This window comes from Corythoichthys intestinalis, chromosome 17, assembly GCF_030265065.1.
Source record: "Corythoichthys intestinalis isolate RoL2023-P3 chromosome 17, ASM3026506v1, whole genome shotgun sequence".
NCBI classification, from domain to species: Eukaryota; Metazoa; Chordata; class Actinopteri; order Syngnathiformes; family Syngnathidae; genus Corythoichthys; species Corythoichthys intestinalis.
Window position 1 is genome coordinate 32032851 of NC_080411.1, and position 26131 is coordinate 32058981.

A 26131-nucleotide genomic window follows, 5' to 3' on the forward strand; every position below is an offset into this window, starting at 1 on the left:
TTCAGTCTTTATAATAAATGGGAAAAGGGGGAACTGACATGTGCTGTAAAGCAGTCAGCACATTTGTAGTTTTTTTCTGTTCCTGCCACCTACCTCAAAGTTAATGTATGCCGGTGAAAGTGGTACAGACCCCCTAAAGATATAAAAGAGGTGTCATTCAACTAGTTGTCAGTCAACATATCACAAATGTTATGAAAATATTTTATAAAAGGTTGAAAATGTACCAAGTCTTGCTTTAAAGTGATTTTAAAAAAAGGCACTGCAACAGAAAATTGATCAGATCTTTAAGGAAAGAGTGGAAGAAGCTTATTTTATTTTCTCTAATGGGGAAGTTCAGAACATCTTCCATGTCAATGTGCACTTTGGACTTTAGTTCGATTACGTTAGGCCACTTATTCATTTCCTTATTCAAAAATGCGTGATCTTCAAAATATATTCAATTTCACTGTGCATATGGTATGTCATTTGCACTTATTTTTGTTAATGTATGGTACTTATATATGATTTAGCAAAAAAAAAAAGGTAAATGTTTACATCATTTTTTATTTTAATGTATATCCGATGTTCTCACATAGTTAAAATTGAGGTTTTGCATTTAGATGCAAAGAAATGCGGGGAAAATAAAAATCAGGAGACGGACGTTGGTGTAACTGGTGTTTTCGTTAAATTATTTTGGAAATCATGGAGAAAAAAAATACAATTCCATCCATCCATTATCTTCCGCTTAGTCCGGGGTCGGGTCGCGGGGGCAGCAACTTTAGCAGGGAAGCCCAGACTTCCCTCTCCCCAGCCACTTCAGCCAGCTCCTCCGGCAGGATTCCAAGGCGTTCCCAGGCCAGCCGAGCGACATAGTCTCTCCAGCGTGTCCTGGGTCGACCCCGGGGCCTCCCGCCGGTGGGACATGCCCGGAACACCTCTCCTGGGAGGCGTCCGGGAGGCATCCGAACCAGATGGCCGAGCCACCTCAACTGGCTCCTCTCAACGCGGAGGAGTAGCGGCTCGACACCAAGCCCCTCCCTCTATGTAGTAGCCTAATGCATGTGTTAAACCAGTTTGGCGTGTGGGTGTTGTAGGTATAACTAAAAGCAAACCAAAGCAACCAAAAGCAGTTTTCTTTGCATTTCGGTGGTTTTAGGAGGTTTTACCCCCAAAGTCCCAAATAAAGAATTCTGGCTCTGTGGTGAACTTTATGTCAGGATGTTCCGGCAAGAAATTCAAGCCACTTGCACCCCTGCCCATAGTAAATTATGAAAATATTGAATATGGCCCACACAAGAAGCTTGAGTTCAGCCTACATTCTGTTGCACGTCTCAGCTTTAGCACTGGATGGAGCTAGTCCCTCAGTGCCTCTAACAGCTCAGCAGTCAAAACCTGACATGTTAAACTGGCACACCAGATAGATTGTTCCATATATTCGCTACGACTATATTCCACATATCAATCTGGGAAAGCTCCAATCGGGAACTGTTTCATGGGAGAAACCTTCAAAAAATGTAAGGCTGCTGATTTGCCGATGGCTCTTCTCGTCACACTCACGAAAACAGTTTCCCAACGAAAAAGTTTTAAAGATGTTTTTTGCTCCACTTTTAATAGGAAATTAAGTGTATTTCAGACAAGACTTGTTTAAAAAAAACACTTTTGATTCCGCCATAGTATTCAACCAGATAGTTGCTTCCTGGTCTCTAATGCGACTACCATAAATGGTGAGATATGCAGGATTCCAAAAAGTGTATAATGTTTACTAATCATGTCTATCACATCATTGCACCTTTACACGTAGTTTGATCTCATACATGTCATGTCATTGCATACAGTTGTTTTTTTGTTTACACAGAGAGCTTGTTGGTCTTCTTTTCAACAGCAGAAAAATGGGAAATGTCTATATAGTTGATTTGGTCAGCGAATGACTCAGCTCTGTGTAAATGACTCTCGATTTAACCTTCCTGTTCAATAAGCTTCTGTTGTGTCAGCAATACAATCTCCTCCATCACTTCTGGTTTCAAAATGTCTTTAACCTGCAGAGACAGCACACACAGGCACGCACACACATTTAAAAATATGTTCTTGTATTACTTCTCATTTTGTTGTCCATCACATTAGAATTCATATAAGGGAAATATTAACAGTCTGCTAAATAAACCAGGACATTAGAAATTTGATTTTGTAAACACAATGGATCCTTGATTCATGGAACCAGCTTGCTCCGCCCAGTGGTCGAGAACTAACAATGGTGCTACGTATTGTATTATAACTGTGGATACACAATACAGATTTTTTAAACTTTCAATCTTTTTTTTCCATTATGTTTTTGCTGATACTGATCCGATTATTTCACACGAGCAAAAGCGGGTCATAAGGATCGCAAGGGGACATTCTTTTCACAACTATACCTGGCACTGTATGACTTCATAGGAATTATTTTGTTAACAAGCAACAACAGCAGCATTTGTGTTCCTACCTGGTGCTGAAGTGAAGATTCATAGCAGTAGAGAACACTCGTGTCGAACAGGAGGACCTTGTGCGCCGCCAAAGCCAGCAGGCAGTTCCTTAACCGGGATATCACTTCACGGTCAGACAGGCTGACAGGCTATAAGAGGTGAGTGGGAGAACCAAACAAAAACATAAAAAAGATAATCAAGACAAATTTACTTCTTTACTCAAGGGTGGTCAAACTGGTGTACTCGAGGGTCACAATCTCTCCTCGGGGGACACAGTCTCCCAAAATAACAGAAAGTTATGCGAGATTTGTTGCTACCCACTTTTTTAAGATTTACTTGACTGTAACGATCCTTTCTAAATATTGCAAGAAAGTTACAAAGCTGTCAAATTTAAATATAAAACTGTATTACTAACATTTAACAGTAAAATGTTTCACCATCTAATAGCATACCACACGAATGCTATTTTTAGACCATGACGTCGCATCATAAGCGGAAGTAAAGCGGAAGTGGGGCATTATAAACACGCCCTCGCATTCAAACCATGTTATTTCTGCTTGTTTTTCTCGGGTAATCTTTCAAAAAAGAACATGCCGATCAAACACTGCTGCTATAGAACTTGTAGAAACAACTCTAGACATTACGACATATGAAGGATATTTTCTTCACACATTTCTCGAAACCAAAAACTTAAAGGAAAAAAATGAAGACTGGATCAACTTGCGTGGACGTTTAACGCCAGGAAGGTAAAGCCATTCACATTTCCTATGCTGTAAACAATTTGTTGGGTCAGCATGGTCCTTCAGAAGACAAAGAGGTAAGACATTTTGATTTTTTTTTTTTACTTTAGTAAAGGGGAAGTGTAAATAAATTATAGAATTAAAATTTGTTATTAATGCAAAAATTAAGTTCGTTGGCTGTCAACGAGAAGCATTTGCAATCACTACACAAAAAGAGCAATGTAAATTGCCCAAAAGAACGGTCGGACACGTAAGACAACCAGAGGATATAAGATAGACCGGGCATACGGTGGTAAAGGATAGATTGTTGAAACAGGAGAATGTCATTGTCGGTGGCGTAAGAAAAAAGTGTTGATAAAAAAGCTAAGGCTAAGCTTAGGTCGGCTCGTTTCTTTTTTTCGTCTTTTTCAGCCCTCAACACTCAAGTCATCTCTCTAACTCAACATTTGTGTGTTCTTCCACATCTTTACCAGTGAATTTGGCACCAGGGACATCATTTTCGGACAGAAGTGGTAGGTTTAGCTCTGTAAACATCTCCTTTGTACACGATTTCCATTCATTTACTATTGGGGACAAGCTCCCTTTTGCCCCCCCCCCTTAGCAACATCAGCTAATGTCATGAATATTAATGAGCGGAAGTGACGTGTAGTGTGTGCTGCGTGGTATGCCATTGAGACTAATTTAACAGATGTTCACCTCAAGGCTGGTGTAAAACCCTCCGGCCTCTTCTTCCTGTTGTCCAGGTGTGGGATACAGCCACACGAAGCCGTTATTACCCAAGATGATGGAAGCGCCACACGGGAGGTTGTGAAAATGGGTTTTTTGTCTTTTTATGAGAGACGGAGAAAGTTGCACCAGCACTCCTTGGCCGAGCTGCGATCAAGGACACAATCAGGACCACATAAACAGTGAATTAAATCCAGTTGGACTGTTGAACTTACTTTCCCATATTTTAAGCTACGAGTGTGAAGCGACAAAGCACCGTCTGAAAAGACCGACTGCACTTCTGCCTGAAAACATAGGATCATTGAACACAAAAAAATAACTTAAGACATAAAAAGAATCATCTGAGAAATGAGGAACAATACACTGATGAGGTCGCCTTCGAGAAGATACTCTCTCATGGTAAGCTCGTCTTCAGCTGATCTTCTCCTCTGGGAGAAAACACAAAAATACAATGTCTTTTGAAAAGAAAAAAAATGACAATTGTTGAACCATTTGAGTCGATGCCTATATAGACATTATGGGTGAAAATAAAAGCTGATATAAGATGTACAGTGGCACCAAAAGATACGAAATGAATCCGTTCTGGAGTGGCTTTCGTATAATGATTTTTTCATATAGTTAATTACGTTTTAAATGTAAATTGCCTAATTCATTCCAAGCTCTACTAAAACACAACATTAAAGTGCCTGTGACACGAAAAAGCATGTTTATTTCATAATAGACACGGTATTTTATGCCCCTGAATGATATGGACCGCTTGGATGTGTGTGGAAGCGATCGCTATATTTATTTAGTTTTTTGAATCCCGCGCCATGAAAATGATTGACTTCCGGCTTCGGTCTTGCATTGGGGAGGAGGGCGCTGGGAGGTGTACGGTAGAAGACGTCCTCTTCACTATACAGTGTACTGTTGTGTATGAGGACGAAGGATTCAGCTGATTTTGCAAATTAATACGTTTATTTTTCGCATCACGTCAGCCAAACGGCTGCAGAAAAATCATTCTGTATGAGGGAGAGGCTTATGCACCTTTTTGGAGTTTCAAAAGGTTCCCATTCACCGTGGATATTTATACTGTGGGACCATTGGACTTACGAGGAAGTGAGTAAACATCTTGTTTTGTATTATGTCAAATACGAATACAGCTATTACAAAGTAAATACTACAAACTTCCTTTAAATAAAGGACTACTTACGTTTGATCATTGATAGGCATGTAAAAAGCTCTCCTCATGCTCATTAGCAGCACGTTAGCTGCACAACAACTCCAGCCACCCTCCTCCGTGAAACGAACTGTAAATTGCTCTCCGCCGGGCGGTTTGCCGATCCGCAAAGACAATCGACAACCGGGTCATCATGTCAAATAATCCAGGCTAGTTATGTGTAATTTTCCGCTTCGAAGACTTTGAAACATCACTCGGTTCGGGTTAGCATGTCGGCTAGCTGTCACGCCTTCTGGTTTGTTTACATTCTCCGAAGCCGGGGAAGGGAAATGACATATGTCCGATTTAGGTGTCATAAAATATCGTTCGGGAGGTGCGACAGTAAAGGTGAAATCGACAGTTTTGACCATTATGGAGTAATTTTGCCATTTCGTCCTGAATAAATGCATTTTTATTATTTCATATTCCATTCAGCACAAGACTGTTATTTGTCATGACCATGCCATTTATTTAGCAATTGGGGAAAATACTTGGACAAAAAGAATATCCTGTAAAAATATTGAACTAAAGACAGAAACAATGACATTTTGCCGCTCTCTTTGTCGCGTTTTCCTCGTTGTAAATAGTTCCCCCTCGACGGGCTGACTGGTCCTTCTCAAGCCATTTATATAGCTATTGGGGAAAAATACTTGGATAAAAAGAATATGCTGTAAAAATATTGGAGTAGAGAGACTGAAACAATGACATTTTGCAGCTCTCTTCGTCGCGTTTTCCTCGTTCTGAATAATTCCCCCTCAATGGGCTGAATAGTAAAACCGATGAGCCCAGTCTACCGCTGACGTCATCCACCTGTTGGGGACGCTAAAGCCCTATAATGGTAGGCGTGGCTAACCGGCAGATTAAAAGACAAATTTCTCGTCATCTGCGCTTTGCTAAATTGTTGTATATAGTCGAATCGTCTCAAAATATGATTCTAATTCACATAATAATGCCATTTAAGACTTTTTTTCTCGTGTTGTATGCTCTTTAAATTTACTGTCATGTCCTCTGATTGCATGTTTATGTTTGTAATGATTTGTCACTCCCTAGTAGTGCTGAAGTGTATGTTCCAGCTCATTCTAGAGACATTATCATATGACTACTCGAGCTCATAGCAAACATGGAGTGCTAAGAGGAAATAACTTAGGCAGTCTTGCTATTTCATCTTGCTGTTTGTACATCGCTTGTAAGTAATATTTTTCTTTTTTTATATACATGAGCATTGTGTAGCACTTTGCAGTATGTGTATTTCGTTTATATTTGTAGTCAAACATAGTTACATTACATTTGCATTGCTGCGTAATTACCTATTACAATATGTATTATATTTCGTATGATGAATAATTTTTCATAATAAGTGAAAAAAAGTTTTTAAAAACTCTTCGTAAAACATTTTTTGTAGAGCGAAGCTTTCATATCTCGTGGTACCACTATATAGACCCTACTCACCAACGTCACAGAATGACGTGTTGCTGTAGCCGCCATATTGTCCGTCATTGTTTATCCGTATTCTCAATGGTTTCAATTTGTCGTGCGATTTATAGTGCAATTCATGGAAGCCCCGGTGCTTTCAGACGCTGTGAACTCATTGGATGCGTTGCATAAAAGGCGTTATGTGGAAAAGCTTCAGTCTATCCATTCACCAGATCCATATTTGGTGCCTAAATCGATATTTTTCGACCCACTGTCTTCGGCCTCTCTGCCTGACATCTGCTACCCTGATATCTACAACTATCTTGTCCACAGAAACTCGGCATATTCTCACGAAAGTTTGAAAAACTTTAACAGCAGCACTCTAAGCAACATTACCTCGTGTGACCCTTTACTTCCAATTTTCTAAAATGGCGACAATCCCAAAAAAAGTTGACTGCGATGGCCGACGCTTCAAGGATAGGTGGATATTGGACTATTTCTTCAATAAAACACGCAACAACTGTGCCTGCCTCATTTGCAAAGAGACAGTCGCTGTTTTCAAAGAGTTTGATGTGACGCGATAATGATATTACCGAACAAGACGTGCTGACATGTACGACAACATTATAGGGAAGATACGCAGCGAGAAATTATAGCAACTTGAAGTTAGTTTAATTTCACAGCAGCAGTATTTCGCAAGAGCCCGAGTGTCGAAAGAGAACGCCACAAAGACGAGATTGTTGAAATTATGAATTAAAGAAATTATAAAGCAAATGTGACACACAGAAGGGCTTGCTAAAATTTGTTTAAATATATTGTTCTATGTAACTCAGCCAAGGTAGCCCCCCGCATTTTTACCACATCAAATCTGGCCCCCTTTGCAAAAGGTTTGGACACACCTGTTTAACTTCTTTCACTTGGTACCAGCTAAATATTATTCAAAAAATGATGGTGGAAGAAATAAGCATCTTGAATTTGAAACTGTATGTTGCCGGCGATTAGCCTCGCAATGATCTTAATTGTGGTTGTCAGCCTAAAACCCTCTAAATATATATTAAATGCATCTTACCAGATATAAAATGACTACTACATAATCTGTCGTGATCGTTTGGTGCCCAGTTTTCTCGTCGAATTGCAGCAGTCCATCTCGCTCTCCTCTCCGGGTCTCTCGGAATACGGTAGAACTTCAAGTCTCTCCGTCTATCTTCTCTGTTATTGCAACCAACCGACACACACGCCTTCACCATTTTGATTATTAATGTTAACGAGCAGAAAAACGCGCCATAATAGGAGGAATTTACGTAGCGGTAATGCTTAAACCCGACGAGCTGACGGACAATATGGCGCGGAGGCGTGGTTGTGACGTCATGTGAGTAGGGTCTATAGTCAAACTATATCATATTAGACAATGGCAGACAACTAAGAAAAAAGATTGAGAGACTTAAATTAGCCTTGCACTTGTAAATAATTCCACATCTGTTGTAATGAATGATGAAAAATGCACTGCTTACATACACCTAAGAGCAATATTGGAATTCAAATAAATTGAAAGTCAAGTCATTTCTGGCTTTTTTTACCAGCTCTCCTCCAGGCAGGTTGACAGAAGACAACAAAAGGACAGAGTCCAATCGGGAGTTTGTCTCCACCTTCCACCGTTTCTGTTGTACCTACACAAACATAAAAATCATGAAAAAAAAAAATCATGAATAACTAGTAAGTTTTCCATGAAATGCGAGTTGTAAGAAAAAATACCTCTGTGATTCTGCCAACCACCACATCACCGACCTCACCGTTGAACCTACACACCAATAAAAATCTTTAATAAAAAAATAATCAAATTCCTTTGAAATAATCTTAGCACCCGAATAGGTACACTTTTTTTATTGTAATCTACTGTGTCCGTTTGAACATTCATTCATTCAATCATTCATTTTCCATGCCGCTTTTTTTCCTCACGAGGGTCGCGGAGGTGCTGGAGCCTATTCCAGCTAACTAAGGGCAGTAGGCAGGGGACACCCTGAACTGGTTGCCAGCCAATCGCAGGGCACAAGGAGACATACAACCATTCACGCACACAATCACACCTACGGACAATTTAGAGTGTTCAATCAGCCTACCATGCATGTTGCCGCTTTTTTTCCTCACGAGGGTCGCGGAGGTGCTGGAGCCTATTCCAGCTAACTATGGGCAGTAGGCAGGGGACACCCTGAACTGGTTTCCAGCCAATCGCAGGGCACAAGGAGACATACAACCATTCACGCACACAATCACACCTACGGACAATTTAGAGTGTTCAATCAGCCTACCATGCATGTTTTTGGGATGTGGGAGGAAACCGGAGTTCCCGGAGGAAACCCACGCAGGCACGGGGAGAACATGCAAACTCCACACAGGAAGGCCGAAGCCTGGGATTGAACCCTTGATCTCAAAACTGTGAGGCAGACGTGCTAACCACTCAGCCACCGTGCCGCCCCGTTTGAACATTCACAGTTGAAATTAAATATATGAAAACGAAAAAACTAATATTATAATTATGATTGATTAGGTGTTTAAAATAGATGTTTGTGTAGCCCTGCTTACCTGGTCTTGAGTGGTCTCACACAGATGAGTTTGTCCACCCGCTGCACCTCTCCGGCCACAGAAGCTGTCAATTTCTCCTCATCCACATAAGTACCATGGCCCCTGGGGACAAATAATGGTACAGTACGGAAACAGATATAATCTCACTGACGGAGTTATCGCATATTTGTCAAAGTTCTATACAGCTGAAGGGTAGTTGCTGGACTGCCTTTGGACAAAAAAAGATCGACTGGTAGAAGCATTTAACAGCTAGAAACCTTTTTATTATAATTTTTCCCAAACTGCTACTTATTGTGATGTGAATCGATTCAGTTACTTGAATTGAATTCCCTTACCTGGCTCTACACAACAGTGTCCTTCTGCTCACAGGTAAAAGCTGAATGACGACTTGCATCTCAAAAACTCACAAGTTGAGTCATTTGTTTCTTTAGGTAGAAGTGGAATTTTACACAAATACCTCCCAGAGTTTCCATCAAGGCTGGGATGTTATTCCCGAGATGATAAACACCGTGTCCAAGATCAGTAGGGGAAAATATTTTTTCTTTTAAAATAAATAAATAAGGAATAAAACGTCCCTTTTTTAAAAGTTTCAATAAAAAGGATTTCATGCCATACAACTAATCCTGAGGTTTGGTTATCAATCCCCTTTCATGGGGGATATTGATAAACTAACCACATGATATCAAAGTTATTTCTCTGAATATCACTGTTGAGACACAGAAAAGAAATAAAATGATTGGGGGGAAATTACATTTTCATCACGTGGGTTAGGCACTTGGACAAAAAAATTAGAAGTCATCGGACAAAAAAATTAGAAGTCATCGTTTTCTGTATTCTTGTTAGCATTCCACAAGGATCACACAACCATTGATGGACTCTTTTTTTTCCCATTCAAAATTCCAAATAGAAATAAAGTTATAGGGAAAATTGTGAACTATTCTTTGGTCTATAGCCACAAGATACGTGGCTACAAGATACTAAGCACATGCGCTCAGCTTCTTTGGACGACCAACCCGAGGCCTGTTCTGAGTGGACCCTGCTCTTTTAAAACGCTGGATGATCTTGGCCACTGTGCTGCAGCTCGGTTTCAGGGTGTTGGCCATCTTCATGTAGCGCAACAATACATCTTTTAAGATCCTCAGAGAGTTCTTTGCCATGTGGTTCCATGTTGGAACTTTCAGTGACCAGTATGAGAGTGTGAGAGCTGCACTACAAATTTGAACACACACCTGCTCCCTATGCACACCTGGACCTAGTAGCACTAACGAGTCACATGACATTTTGGAAGGAAAATGACAAGCGGTACTCAATTTAGACATTTAGGGATGTAGTTTCTAAGGGGTGTACTCGCTTTTGTTGCCAGGGGTTTCGATATTAATGGCTATATTTTGAGTTATTTTGAGCGGAAAATAAATCAACTCTATTATATAAGCTACACACAGACTACTTTTGTGCCAAAGTTTCATTTTGGCAGTGTTGTCCCATGAAAAGATATACTTAAATATCTGCAGAAATGCGAGGGGTGTACTCACTTTTGTTATACCCTGTACAACTTAGTAGGCCCTAATATAAGTTACAAACTACAACAACTATTCATGATTTTATGTCATCCATCATCACTTTAAAAAGTCCCAAGTAACCAAAGTAGCTTTGAAATTATGATTGTGGTTTATGTGCACATATAAATTAACAGATTACCAAACAAAAACAAAAAAAGAGTATGCTGCATAACTCTTATTTAAGTACTCTTAAAATAATGTAGAGTGTAGACAGACAGCAGGCTTTTGTCATCAAACTATAATAAGGACGTACCTCATGAAACCAGAGTCTGACGTGATCACATCGCCGGGAACGACCAAATCTCTTCTGTCTCCAGCGGAAAGGGAATGAGATACTAGTTTTCGAATGGAGGGTAATCTCATATCGACCGCCATGCTGCTCGTGCTTACAATTCTCTTCTTCGTCGTCGTTGCTGTCTTCGTCTTGTTTCCGGTTGTCGAGGTGACATTTTTCAAGGAGGTTGCCATCTGTTGTACTAGTGAAAAATTGCAACATTTAAAGCCTGTGAAACAAGCCTCCTGAAACAATGTAGTCTGGTAGCCAGCCTCATTTTTTCCATATGCATGATACACAGCAAGTAATTCTGGACTAAAGCTCCAAAGCTTGTGTCACTCCTGTTTCGACTCTACGTGTCGGAGCTTGTTTCAAACGACAGCTGTCACGTGACCTGTGACGTCAATGCTTCAGTCGTCCTGAAACTGTGACATCAGTTCATTCGCTCTTCCCAGTCAAAATAGAATGGACATAAAATACTTCACAGGTTTTATCCTATAAAAACAACAATGGTGAAATTTAAAATTAATATCGATACATTATGTTGTTTTTGTGCAACTGCAGAGGAAACCATCTCCCATTTGTTTTGGGAATGTACATACTCTCACGTATTTTGGGTTGACTTGAATAATTTTATCAACTCCAAAGTTGAGCCCTCATTGAAATTACTTTTTAGACATATTTTGTTTGGCCAATCTAACATTGTGGGGCTGGTGGTGCATCCCCTCTTGCCATCCCTGAAGGCCGGTTGATGGGTGCGCGGGTGGCCTGGGGGACCACCCTGGATCTCGGGGGGGGGGGGGGGGGGACGATGGCTCCTTTGCTGGGCTGCAGGAGGAGGGATGGGCTGCGCTTGACACCCAGCCCACCCTCCCTCCCTGGGCTGGCTGGGTGGGGGCCGTGGCCATGGGTTGGCGCCCACGTGGCGTCTCCGCTCGTCTGCGTGGCTGTCGCGCACCTGGTGGGGCTCGCGTGCGGCTGGATGTGATAGGGCGCGCTCGGTTGGGGGATCCCGGTGCCGGGATTGGCGATGGGGCGGCGTAGGGTCGGTCGCCAACAGGCTTACACTCACAAGGGATTCACACGATTACTGGGTTGTAGTTCACAGAGCTGATTTGTGTACACTCTACCCCTTTCAATCATTTAGCTTATAGACTCCCCCACCCCTGTACCCCTCTTTCCCTGGTCAACAGGCCCCCCACATGGTGTCAACCGGAAATACATCTAGCTGACGATAGCACCAACATATTAGTAATTGGTCTAGATGTTCAATGTATTTGTTGTTGTAGTTTGTGTTTTTCTTTCTTTTCTTGTTTCTTTTCTTTTGTTCCCCCATAACCCCTTCCTGTTAGCTGCTTTGTCATAATAAGCGAGGTATGTTGAGTGATCATAATGGGAGTATGTCAGACTCTCAATGTGAAACATTAAAACTGTTCAGACTATCCGGGCACTTAGACTTCCATTCTCCGTGTCAAACAGCTGAACAGGACAGGTTTAAAAAAAAAAAATAATAATAATAATAATAATTAATTTAAAAAAAATAGAAATATATAAAAGATATGTTATCAATCTTACTTTCATTTTGGCAAAATTTCACACTCACTGTGTAAAATATGCGAATCAAAGACCAAATTTATATGTTTTTGGAAAAATGTTTTCTTTATATTTGGACGATTTAAGTTCCTCTTGTTCCAGTTCCAGGACTTGAACTTTATTTATTCATCTTTGTTTACTTATTTGTGGTTTCTGACTGTGTAGCATATTGCCTCTGCAAAGCCCATTGAGACAACCTTGTTGTGATTTAGGGCTATACAAATAAAATTGAATTGAATTGAACTCTTTGAACCCAAAGGCTATAAGGACCAAAAGACATTGCAAACAATACAGCTTGTGTTGAAAATAACCCCGACCCTTTTATTTATTCTTTTTGTTGTTGTAAATTGTTGTTTAAGAGAATTGTCTCACCCCATGTTTGTATATTTGTATTTGTTGTTCATAAAATTTGTTTAAAAAAAGAAAAAGAAAAAAAATAGAATGGACGTCTAGCAATGCAATGAATTGAATAACACAGAAAAAAACTGTTTAATTACTTGGGGCTGCAACCAGTGTGTATTTCTGTTCATGTTAATTTTAATTTCAGTATATATTTTTAACTATGTATTAACTGATTAATTTATTTATAATTCAGATGATTTATAATTCATAGCAAAAAATAATATAATAAATACTAATATTTAAGTTTTATTTTAAATGACCAAAAATAGCCACTTGCTGTACAAAGGATTGACGGTCTTAAGTGTCGAAAATATATATGCTATATATAAAAAATGAATAAATTAAAAAATGACCCATAAAAAAGTCTCTTGCTCCATCAAGGTTAAAACATGGTAAATTTTATTTAACCTTTTCCCTTATCCCACTTCTGTCAATTTAACAAACATATTTAATCCTTTTCTTTCAACAATAACTCACCCCACCTTCCCTTACTGCAAGGGTGTCCAAACTACTGCATTATATGAGAGTTGAGTTATTTCGGTCATTTAGATTGTCTTCCCATATGTTGTTAGGATAGAATTGACCCGACCATTATGATAAATGACATATTATGTTCAGACCTTACATTTACTCTTTTTCACTCGCTGAATGTGCCGGTCAATTTTTTCCCCACAAACGCACATTTGATTGGCTGATGACTTACATTTATTTAAAATGTATTCATTTATTTTCTACATTATTTATTTAAAAACATTTTTTCTAGCATATTCAGATGGTTTTAGCAGATTGTTTTAAATAATCATACATTAATCATAGTACAGCTAATTTTTTTTTTTGTGTGTGCATTTATATTTATTTGTGCTTGTGGACAAAAGCAAGCGATTTACCTGAGCGAAGGCTTCATTTTTATTTATTTTTGGTTCTGCGATTGGCGGTGGGGGGGCGTAGGGTTGGTTGCTGACGGGCTTACACTCACAAGGGATTCGCACGATTATTGGTTTCTAGGATCACAGAGCTTATTTGTGTACACTCCACCCCTCCCAATCACTTATCTTATGGACTCCCCCACCCCCTCTTCTCTTCTTTCCCAGGCCAACAGGCCCCCACATGGTGTCAACCGGAAATACATCTAGCTGACAGTAGCACCAACATATTCATAGTTAGTGTAGGCGTTCAATGTATTTCTTCTTGTTGTTTGTGTTTCTTTTCTTCAGTTCCCCCATAACCCCTTCCTGTTCTCTGCTTTGTCATAATAAACGAGGTATGTTGAATGATCACAATGGGAGTATGTCATACTCTCAATGTGAAAAATCAAAACTGTTCAGACCAACCGGACACTTCGACTTCTATTCTCCGTGTCAAACAGCGAAACAGGAGAGGTTTAATATATATATATTAAAAAAAAAAAAAAAAAAAGTTTTGACACCCCTACTTTACTGTACTGCGTCTAGCACATTACATTTCATTAACTGAATAGATTAACATCAGCCACTAGATGGCAGTGTTGTCAACATGAAAACTTCGCGCTGATGTGTGACGTCACATGTCAACATCACGCAACTTCGTCTCGTAGCCAATCGGCGTCGAGTAGAAGATGGCCTCGGCAAGGAGGCATCGAGGAGTGAGAGCCGAACGTCGTTCGGTCAGTAAACAACAGTGGAGCAGACTTCGCGACTACTGAGAGAACGGCGGGAGCTGACCTTTATTGTTTCGCGCACACCTGTAAAATATCCTCCGAAGTGCTCCTGCTTTTTTCCTCCGCCTCGAACGGTTTTTTTCCGGCTGCGGAGGGAGCTCATTGGCGTCAAGTTGGAAAAGCTGCGCTAGCCCGGGCTAACCGCGTAGCTTCTTTTGCTCCTTGGATTGGACATTCATGGACCTGCAACGGCGAAAAAAGAATCCATATCTTGCTTACATTTTTGTTCGTTTGTTTTCCCACTTGGCAAAACAACATGTGTGAATTGGAATAAAAAGTACGGACTTGTGGGGTAGAACAAAAGGGGCCAGCCGAGACGGTTCCAGTTGGCCGTCATGTATTTCCTCACCGGCTGGCCGCGGAGGCTCCTATGCCCGCTGAGGAGTGCGGAGGAGCCCTTCTACATCCAGCCCAGCTCACAGCGCTTCTACTTCGCTCTGCTTTCCGAGACACAGCTCAGCATCTGGTTCAGTCGGGTAAGAGAGATGCACCACGCACGGCACACTAGCATTATGCATAGAATCACTGCAAACACATCCATTAATTCTGTATGCCCGCTTCGCGACCGGTGTTGTGGAATGTGGTGGAAAATGTAAAGGTATTTGTGCTTGTATGTAATGTTAAAATATAAACACTGTACATTTACAAGACATACATTACTGCACGATCAACGGATTCTCTGTGCAACCGAGCCCATAGTGCTACCTGATGAATGTTCTCTGTGCTTGTCCAACTCTCCATCTTCATCATTCAAGCACTGTTACTCCGTCGTAAACAAGTGGTTGAATACTTTCCCACAGTGTCTGCATGAAACACATAGGCAAGTGGTGAATTGTCAGCCCAGGCTCACTAAAAACAATTCACTTCTAACTATATATCTATTAGAGTAGAGCAGGGGTGTCCAAACTTTTCGCAAAGGGGGCCAGATTTGGTGTGGTAAAAATGTGGAGGGCCGACCTTGGCTGACGTCCTTTACGTAGAACAATATATTTAAGGAAATGTTAGCAAGCCATTCTGGGTGTCACAGTTGCTTTATTATTTTTTTTTTAGTGCTGAAACGATGAATCGATTAACTCCAGTATTCAATTAAAGAAAAAAGATTCGAATTAAATTTTGCTGCTTCGAGTATTCGTTTAATTAAAGTGATACACTGCCCTCTATTCTGCCTCATTTCACATGGCTGAATCCAGCTGCCACATGTTAAAACCAACATAAGCCAAGTTTTTGTTTAAGCAATTTTTTAATTTTTTTTTAATGCATTTGTAATTTAGTTTATTGGTATATTTAGCAGTTTTTTAATGGGAAGTGTCTGAACCATTTGTCAAGAGCATTGTAAAAAAAAAAAAAAAAAAGCATTAGTGTTTTATAGCATTTAAGCTAGCAGACATTTGCTATGTAAGTTAGCCATTGTTCTTTTGTCAATCCTTATTTATTTTTTATACTGTTTGAGGCTCAGCTCAGGTACTTTAATTTTTCATGTTCCTTATCCAATTACTCGATTATTCGAACTAACTAGCTCATCGATTAATCGACTACTAAAATAATCAATATCTGCAGCCGTAATTTTTTTAATTAATAATTTCAACAATCTCGCAACTAGCCTTTGTGGCGTTCTCTTTCGACTCTCGGGGTCTTGCAAAATACTGCTGTCATATGTAATGTAATAATGTTGCTGTAAAATTAAACTAGCTTCAAGTTGCTTCAATTTCTCGCTTCTTCACTGTAATCTTTTCGTACATGTCAGCGTGTCTTGTTTGGTAATATCGCCTAACATTGAACTATTGAAAAACAGCGCACTGTCTCTTTGCAAATGAGGCAGACACAGCTGTTGCGTATTTTAGTGAAGAAATAGTCCAATTTCCACCTATCCTTAAAGCGTCGGCCGTCGCAGTCAACAGTTTTTGTTGATTGTCGCCATTTTACAAAATTGGAAGTAAAGGGTCACACAGGGTAATGTTGCTTAGAGTGCTGCAGCCTTTTAGTGGGTAAATGAGGAGCAGCATTTAGTGTGTAAGCTACTTCATATGCTGGTAGCAGTACTGCTGACCAATATATTAAGTCTATGCGGGCCAGATGTTAACGATTATTATGACAGAGGCTGGGGGCCGGATGAAATTTGACCGAGGGCCGCATTTGGCCCCCGGGCCGGACTTTGGACATGTCTGGAGTAGAGGATGTTTCAAAATTAATCGACTAACCAACAACCAGAGGTGGGGAGAATAGCCAAAAACTTTACTCCAGTAGGAGTAGCGTGACTTCACAATAATATTGCTTAAAGAAAATTAGTCATTCAAAAAATGTACTCAAGTACAAGGAAAAAAAAGCATCCAGTGAAAAGAATACTCAAGTAATGTGTAACATTGTGAGTAACTGCCTATTTTTTTCAAAAATTTTTAAACAATGGAATTTTGTTCCTCAGCACAAACATCAATATGAACTGTTGTTATAACGATACTGTAGAATAACCCATTACAAAACCACATTAAGCCAAAGAAATGCAAAAAAAAAAAAAAAATCATTGAATTCCGGTAAGAGAGAAAAAAAGAAATGAAGCATTATTTGTCCAAAGAGCATGAGTGCCCTCTTGTGGAGAAAATAGTTCCGAGTTTGAATAGTGAATACAGTGAGCCCTCGCTGCTTTGCGCTTCAAACTTCGTGTCCTCAGTCTATCGCAGATTTACAGATGAGCTGTCTCACGCTTGCTCTTTCCCTCCCTCTCCCTGCTCTTTGTTCATCAGAGAGTGAACTAGAATTGCTTAGTAAAGTAAACGATGATTGACAGACAGTTAAGCTTTGATCTTGCCAGAGATTCGACCTTCAAAGGGCCTCATCATTCAACTTATTAAACAGTTGCTGTTGCAACTCATTGTGTGTAAGTAAGCAGCTGGAGCGGATTTGAGTGGACACTCAATGAAGCATTTAATAATTTTTAAAAAATAATATATTTTTTTAAATGGTTATGGTGTCTACTTTTTTTATTGTTTAAGAATAAGTCTGTGGGACAGTAACATGTTTAAAACTTATTAAAATTATTACATTTAAAGTAGGCCTGAACGATATTGGAAAAAACTATTGTTGCGATTTTTGGGGGGTTTGCGATATATTGCGATATTATATTGCGATATTAAAAAAGATTTTTTTTTTTTTTTAAAGAAATTTTCACTAGACTACTTGAACAGCTGTTTGGAAAGACTTTGGATGACTCACCATCACCACAGTGTACAGTGATCCCTCGTTTTTCGCGGTTAATGGGGACCAGAACCCGCCACGACAAGTGAAAAACCGCGAAGTTGCGCACCCCCTCAATTTTTTTTTTTTTTTTTTATGTGTTTTTTTGTGCTAAATGTATTTATTCAGATTTGGCATTGGAAAGAGATACATATAAGACATGTTTTTTCTCACTTTTTCCCCCAAAGTGATTTAAAAAATGTATATAAATAAATGATTTTTAAGCACTTCAAATGTCATAATTATTATTACATTTAAAGTAGGCCTGAACGATATTGGAAAAAACTATTGTTGCGATTTTTGGGGGGTTTGCGATATATTGCGATATTATATTGCGATATTAAAAAAGATTTTTTTTTTTTTTTTTTAAAGAAATTTTCACTAGACTACTTGAACAGCTGTTTGGAAAGACTTTGGATGACTCACCATCACCACAGTGTACAGTGATCCCTCGTTTTTCGCGGTTAATGGGGACCAGAACCCGCCACGACAAGTGAAAAACCGCGAAGTTGCGCACCCCCCCAATTTTTATTTTTTTTTTTAATGTGTTTTTTTGTGCTAAATGTATTTATTCAGATTTGGCATTGGAAAGAGATACATATAAGACATGTTTTTTCTCACTTTTTCCCCCAAAGTGATTTAAAAAAATGTATATAAATAAATTATTTTTAAGCACTTCAAATGTCATAATTATTATCAGTTTTAAACATAACTGTTCAACCAAATCATTTCTGAACAAGAATAAAGTACTGTAGCAGAAAAATGCTTGGCTTTATTAAATGCTTCTGTTTATCTACCTTAACTGTGACTCTTGAAGTGACATGTAGAAATTTCAAACTCCTCATGATCACTTCTGGCATTTATTTTATATGTCTCCAACGTCTCCACACACACACACACATTCATTCCAGCGCGGCTTCCTTGCAGAAACTGTTTAACAAGTTAAAAGATGATTGACACATTGCTCCGCTTTGAAGTCCGGTTCTTTGGCATGATCAAAGACAACGAGCATCGTTAATTTGAAGAAGCAAGTGCTGCAGTGACTGAGAGGAACAAAGGGCTGGGAGAGGGAGGGTGTGAGGCTGTACACAGAGCAGAAAGCAAGGCGTATGTGGATTAAAAAAATAAAAACTATCGCACATGCTTGCGATGGGACTATCGCGCACATTGCGATGGCGATGTTTAAACAATATATAATTCAGGCTTAATTTAAAGTGCTTTAAAATATTTATTAAAATGTTTATATACATAGAAGTTTTTTCAATTATACTTTAGGGAAAAGGGTAAAAAAAAGAGAGAAAAAAAACATGTCTTATATACAGTATATCTCCTTTCCAATGATAGATCTGAGTAAATACATTGAACGGGCGCTACTTCGCGGTTCTTCACGTATTGCGGTGGGCTCTGGTCCCTCCCCATTTTCCGCAAAAAACGAGGGATCACTGTACTGTAGTTCCTTCGTAGTTACTATTATGAAATTAAAAAGATCATATTTCCAGTTTTCCGTGGTCAATCGGCGCCAAATAAAAACTGGGAGAGAGGTTTAAATCCACGCTTTCGCGTCATGTTCAGGGCAGCGCTCTATGTCAAATACATTTCTTCTTTTACGGCGCCATGTGATTGAACAGGCTGCCGTGATCGTAGAACGGCAAGCTTGCGTCTCATTGGTGTATTGGAGTCATGTGATTATTGTTGCGATGTCTCATTGGTGAAATTAGTAGCACTACTCTTGGCAATGGCATCGCTGGGAAAAAAACCCTCTAATATAGTGCTGCAACGATTAATCGATTAACTCGAGTTTCAATTAGAAAAAATATTCAAATTAAATTTTGTTGCTTCGACTATTCGTTTAATTAAAGTGGCGTTGTAATGATTTATTTTGAAAGTGTTTGCATTTAGTTTTATCAAAAACTGAAAGCATACAGTCCCCACTGAGTGTGATTTGCTGTAGCCAGTGTAGGAGAGGCGGTTGTGATATCACTAATATTTCTCACGTGAAGCAAAAAATTGCAGGATACCTGATTTTTAATCTCGGTAAGAAACACCTCCAGAATACTGCAATCCGTTTAGTTTTAAAGGCAAGTTATAGTAGTTGGGTATCATGTCATCGGCATATCAATGAAGGCTAATGCTGTATTTGCAAATAAGACAGCAATGGCTAAAAGGAAGGAAGTCTGCAATGCTCTCTCACTCGCTTGATTGAACGTGTGGAAATCTATCAAACACAAAAACGTTACATGTTGCTGTCAACCTTCATTCATGCTGCTTATCTGCCGCTAGACTGTTCCTTCTGTCTCTGTTGCACTTTTGTACCTTTCCTTTTACATGTCCTCTCTCTTTAAAGGGTTTACCCAGATTTACAGATATTACTTGGTAATAAAGTCATGTCATGTAGACCAGTGGTTCTCAAAGTGTAGTATGAGTGCCATCAATGGTAGGCGGGTTCCCTCCTAAGTGCAGTTTCGTTGTAACTCATGTGCAATAGTCTTTTCTAATCGTATTAATCATCAAACCTGTTATGGGCCAATATGTCAAAATTTAGCACAGGGCTTTTTTTTTTTTTCAAATTATCAACTGCGTTGGTGGTTTAATATTTCCAATACATTTGAACGGGGTGCGCTTGCAATAGCGTACCGCACGTAACACGTCACCTTTGCTCATTAATATTCATGACGTTAGCAACTGTTGCTAAGGGTGGGTCAAACTCGCTTTTGTCCCTCATGCTAGATGCATGTAAATAGTGTACGAACGAGCTGTTTACTGAGCTAAACCTACCAATTCGGTCTGAAATGTATGTCGCTGGTGCCAAATTCACTGGTAAAGATGTGGAAGAACATACAAATGTTCAGTTAAAGAGATTGCTTAAGTTTCGAGGGCTGAAAAAGACAGGAAAACAAGCCGACCTGATCCAGAGGTAGCTTATTTATGGACACCTTTTTCTTGTGTGCATTGCCTTACGACACTGACCATGACATTCCTGTTTCAACAAGCTATACTTTACCACCATATGCCCTGTCTTTCTTATATATTATATACTCTGGTTGTCTTACATCTCTGACCGTTCTTGGGGGTAATTTATATTGCGATTTTTGTGTAGGGATCGCAAATGCTACTCCATGACAGCCAATGAACACTTTAAATTTTTTCATTAATAACAAATCTTAATTCTATTAATTTATTTACACTTCCCCCTTACTAAGGTTGTTTCTTTACAACAGAAAAGGTAAAGCTGTTAAATATAGAGCCTGCCTGTAGGCATGAACAAGCTTACTACAAAAAGACCAAGGCCAAACATGGCTAATTTATTAAATTATCTCTATTTCAGAAAAATAGGCCTACATGACTGTTGTGATATATAAATAAAATTCTTATTTTTTTTCAGGTCATTTATTGTCAGAAAAGAAGCAGCACCGCAAAACGCGACGCTAAATAATAAGTAAAAATATCAAACTAGCTTACCTCTTTTGGGGCAGGCAATGGATCAGGATTGTCGATCTGTAGGTTCATGGCCACCAACAAAATGTTTACTGCATATGTAGGTGAATGGCTTCACCTTGCTGGCGTTAAACTGGACTTTTGGACGTCCGCACAAATTGATCCATTGTTCACATTGTTTCCCTCTGAGTTTGTGGCTTCGGGAAACGTATGAAGAAAAATCCTTCATATGTGGACGGTCGTAATGTCTAGTCGTTTCTACAAGCTCCAAAGCAGCCGTGTTTGCTCTGCATGTTATTTTTTGAAAGATTATCGGCAGAAAACAAGCAATTAGTATTGGTCGTATGCGAGCAGGCTTCTATGTTGAACCTCCTTCCGGTTTACGATGGTGACGTCACGCAGCCTTGTGGTCTAAAAAAAGCATTCGTGCGGCACGCTGTATACAGTATTAACATTTCTTTTTTTTGTGCCCCTAAAATCTAGGTGCACTGTTAACCCTTTAACTGCTGCGCATCTCTTGGCCAGCCATTTTTCATAGAATAAAATCAAAATAAAATGGTATACTATATAGAAAATGGAGCTGACTACCCGTATTTTTTGGACTACATGTTGCACCTGAGTATAAGTCGCACCAGCCAAAAAATGAGCAATGAGGAGGGGAAAAAAATAGAAGTCGCACCGGAGTATAGGTCGCATTTTTGGGGGAAATTTATTTCATAAAATTCTACACCAGGGAAAGACATGTAATCTTGAAAGATAATTTAAAATAAAAATATAGAATAGACAACAAAAAGCTGAATAATTGTATTGGCCCGAATATAAGACGGTTTTTTTTGCATTGAAATAAGATTGAAAAAGAGGGGGACGTTATACCTATTCACGACGACAGATGACGCCAGATATCATAGAAGCGATGTTCTGTTATGACAGTTCTCAGTTACTCTCCCCATTCACGACGCGAGATGGCGCCAGATATCATTGACGCAATGTTCTGTCATGACAGATCTCAGCTACTAGTTTAACCAGTTTGCATTATTTTATTGCAATGTTTTTCCTTATTCAGATTTGTTTCAAGACTACAGTTACAGTTAGACTTCACTTTGATGGTTAATGCAGTTATTGCAATTTTGTTGTTTTATCACAATAGATTGGTTTATTTACATTTCAAAAACCAGAAGCCATCCATTTACGAATGTGATCACACTTTAGTTTACATATTTAAATGTTCAGATATTAAGATTTGAATGAGGCAAAATAACATGCTTTTTCTCTCAAATATATTGCAATAATCATTTGTTTCAGATGTACTGTAATTATTTTATGTATAAAAATTAATTTGGTGTTCAAAAAGTCTTTTTTTCAAACTTGAGTCTTGAAAAAGAGGGGGTCGTCTTATAATCAGGGCCGTCTTATATTTGAGCCAATACCGTAATTTTCATGTTTTTTTTGTTTTGTTTTTACAAGTTACCGCTAATGTTGAAACACAAGCCTTGAGCGCCCTCTTGCGGATTAGTGTGAAAATAACATGTGAATTTATGTAATAATGTGTGAATAATTTTACACATAAGTCACTCCAGGGTATAAATCGCACCCCTGGCCAAATTATGAAAAAAACCTGCGACTTATAGTCCAAAAAATACGGTAATCTATCCTTATAAAAATAGCCCGGGTCTCCGCAAACTTTGGGCAAACATGGAATTTCCTCCAGGTACATTTCAGTCAGGTGGTGAAGTAAAATGGGTCGCAAGGCATTAGGTTACGCGAAAATGTACCAGGATATTAGCGGTGTGTGGACATGGAATTTCCTCCACGTTTTAGTATGTTGGTGGCAGTTGAGGGGGAATTGCTCAAGCTATGGCCTATAAAAATAACTAAAACCTCTCTGCCTTTTTTTGAGCAGTTTGGCCTGCTACATTGATATACTGTAGTGCTGCAATGATTAATCAACTAACTCGAGTAATTCGATTAGAAAAAAAGCTGCAAATCAAATTTTGCTGCTTTGAGGATTTGTTTTCATTAGAGTGGCGTTGTAATGGTTTGTTAGGAAAGTGTTTGCATTTAGTGATATTGATTTGGGTGGATATACTGCCCTCTAGTTAAGTTTTTATTTGAGCTATTTTGTTTATTTATGCAGTCATTATTGAATTTAGAAGAATATTTAGCAGTTTTTTGTGGGAATATGTGTTTGAACGATTTGTGAAGAGCTTAAAAAAAAAGTTAGCATTTTATAGCATTTAAGCTAGCGGACTTTTGCTATGCAAGTTAGCAAATTGTTCTTTTGTTGTACTTTATTTAGTATGTTTTATTGTTTGAGGCTCAGTTCAAGTCTTCTAATTTAGTTTTAAATTCATTTATTGTTTTTTTTAAATGAAAGTGCAATTCTGCATCGTTTGAAGAAAGAGTCAGTATTTAGTACTGGAATTTAATGCTCTTTTGAAGGTGTAATCTTAGCATGCCAAAATAAATATTATTTGAAGCATAAACACATGTTTCTTTTTTTTTACATTTACTAAAATTTATTCTGCAACGCATTAAATGTTCGTAATCCGATTACTCCATGATTTGAACTAACTAATCAATAGATTAATCGGTGACTTAAATAACTGCACTTTGACCAGCAGTGTGAAACTAGCCTAAAGCTCACTTGGTGTGTAAACAAATATAAAGATTACAGAACACAAAACATAAATTTGAGAAATGTTAGGTATATTTTACAATTGAACACCAGCAAAACGTATTTAAAGGTATAGAGGACAGCCCCACTGACCTACTATGATACCTGCAACAATGGAACCGCATCATTGTTTATTTCTTTAGAACCATGCAGGACGTAAGCATGTTTTGTTTCCCCTTGTTCTTTCCTCGCCAGTATTAGTGAGGTGTCAAGTACAAAGGACAGATGTGACTTACACATCTGTTAAATCTATTTTACTGCATGAACTTGGCTACCTTTCCTGCTTGGATCACTTTTGGATCAGGTCCGTATATTCAGTTGGATACCAGTCGATGTCATTGTGTACAGTCATATGTGCATAAACGTGATAAAGCAGTGCTTGTGGCGGGACTTGAGCGCAGCTTTTTGTTGTCAGTGCAGGTGCGGAACGCATAACTACGGAAGCTTCAAGACATTACAAGTCTTTCTGGACAAACAGAAAGTTGAAGTAGATACATGTCACCATGTCAGCATTTACACTCAAATTCCAACCTGTTATTTATCTGAGGCTGAATTAAAAGCTGTGAAGTATTCCTAATAAGCCTTAAACATTTGTCTTTTGAAGGGTAATGTAGTTGCCTGTTTTTAAGAAGTTTACATAAGTTTTTAGTTTGATGTCTCATGAGTTTTTTGCACAAGCTATTTTTAAAGCACATATTTTTTTCTCTGTGTCCTCACGCGCAGCCTAGTGTTTTGATCGCCAGCTACATCGAGTCTACCAAGGCAGTGGCACAGTTTGGATTCTACCAGAAGGCTGAATGGAAACCTGATGACTCCATGATAGCTGTGGCGGTAAGTGAATACTACCGCATGCGCTGATGTCCCTTGCAGTACAGGTTTATTAGTAGTGGTGCCAGTTCTGTGAAATCGATTGCTGATTAATTGTGTAAGAATAGAAGGGCAGTCTAGAAACAGCATAGGAACTGATTATTTTTTCAATAAAGAATCAAAATAATATCAATCAAGCATATACCCAAACCAGTAATAATCAAATATATAAACTATTGGTCTCCAAACTATTCCACATAGGGACGCAGTGGGTGCAGGATTTTGTTCCAACAAAACAAGACGACACCTATGCACCAATCGGGTGTTTTACAAGTGTAATCAGTTGATTGCAGCCAGGTGCTGCTTGTTTAAGCAGAAACCTAATTGGTTAAACTGTCTGTGCTCGATCGGCAGGAATAAAAACCAGGACCCACAGCGGCCCTTGAGGACTGGTTTGGAGACCCCTGATCTAAACAATGCTTTCCCTCTATACCACATTTACAACATGAAAAAATGGCCTCAAACATCAGAATAACAAATTATTTCGAAATACAAAACCATGTGCCATTTACAATTTTCATGTTGAGATACTCCGCTGTGTGGAAAATGCTATGTTTCAGAAGTCTAAGAAATGTGCAATTTGCACACTTCAATACTTTCGTAACTGGTCATTTATACAGTGGTATAAAAAAGTGAACCTTTTGGAATTTCTCAAATTTTTGCATAAAATCCCCATTAAGTGTGATCTGATCTTTGTCAAAATCGCAAAGATGAAAAAACAGTGTCTGCTTTAACTAAAACCACCCAAACATTTATAGTTTTTCATATTTTAATGAAGATGGCATGCAAACAATGACAGAAGGGGGAAAAATAAGTGAGTGAACCCTTTGCCTAAGGAGACTAAGAGCAATTGAAACCAATTTTTACCGAACAATTTAAGTTAGATATGTACCCAATCGCTGATGAGTGGTTTAAAGCTGCCCTGTCCACTATAAAACACACTCCTGGTAAGAATTGCCTTGATGAGAAGCATGGTTTGATGTGTATCATAGCTCGGTCAGAAGAGCTGTCTGAAGACCTGCGATCAAGGATTGTTGATTTGTGTAAAGTTGAGAAAGGATACAAAACAATCTGTAAAAGTCTGCATGTTGATCAATCGACAGTCAGAGAACTTGTCTACAAATGGAGAGATTGGCACTGTTGCTTCTCTTCCAAGGGGTGGTCGTCCACCAAAGATGACGCCAAGAGTTCAGCGCAGAATACTCAGAGAGGTTGGGTCTGTGTCTCTCGAATTCCTCTTCACAATATCCCGCAGATTCTCTATGGGGTTCAGGTCAGGAGAGTTGGCAGGCCATTTGAGCACTGTAA

The 26131-nt window shown here is 39.0% G+C and overlaps 2 protein-coding genes across 3 annotated transcripts in view; one reads left to right on the forward strand and one right to left on the reverse strand.

Annotated features, from left to right (window-relative positions):
- Positions 1-1548: 1548 nt before the first annotated feature.
- exosc2 (exosome component 2) lies at positions 1549-11296 on the reverse strand. The gene is made up of 9 exons (XM_057819017.1): positions 10908-11296; positions 9096-9197; positions 8268-8313; positions 8093-8182; positions 4267-4332; positions 4120-4188; positions 3875-4051; positions 2459-2587; positions 1549-2015 (listed from the first exon to the last, which is right to left on the reverse strand). The coding sequence occupies exons 1-9, from the start codon at positions 11120-11122 to the stop codon at positions 1935-1937; spliced, it is 975 nt and encodes a 324-aa protein (XP_057675000.1). The 5' UTR covers positions 11123-11296; the 3' UTR covers positions 1549-1934.
- Positions 11297-14495: 3199 nt separating this feature from the next.
- The window catches only part of ric1 (RIC1 homolog, RAB6A GEF complex partner 1), a 75370-nt gene continuing 63734 nt past the window's right edge, over positions 14496-26131 (forward strand). For both annotated transcript variants that reach the window (XM_057818821.1, XM_057818820.1), the window contains exons 1-2: positions 14496-15095; positions 24680-24787. In XM_057818821.1, the coding sequence (XP_057674804.1) occupies positions 14955-15095; positions 24680-24787 (249 nt within the window). In that variant the 5' untranslated portion in view covers positions 14496-14954. The remainder of the gene's footprint in view (positions 15096-24679; positions 24788-26131) is intronic.

Coding starts and splice junctions, on each gene's coding strand:
- exosc2 (XM_057819017.1), bottom strand. CDS start 11,122: ATGGCAACCTCCTTGAAAAATGTCACCTCGACAACCGGAAACAAGACG. Junction 4,052..4,119: donor GTAGCTTAAAATATGGGAAA/GTAAGTTCAACA, acceptor CCTTGATCGCAG/CTCGGCCAAGGAGTGCTGGT. Junction 2,588..3,874: donor GGTTTTACACCAGCCTTGAG/GTGAACATCTGT, acceptor CACCTCTTATAG/CCTGTCAGCCTGTCTGACCG.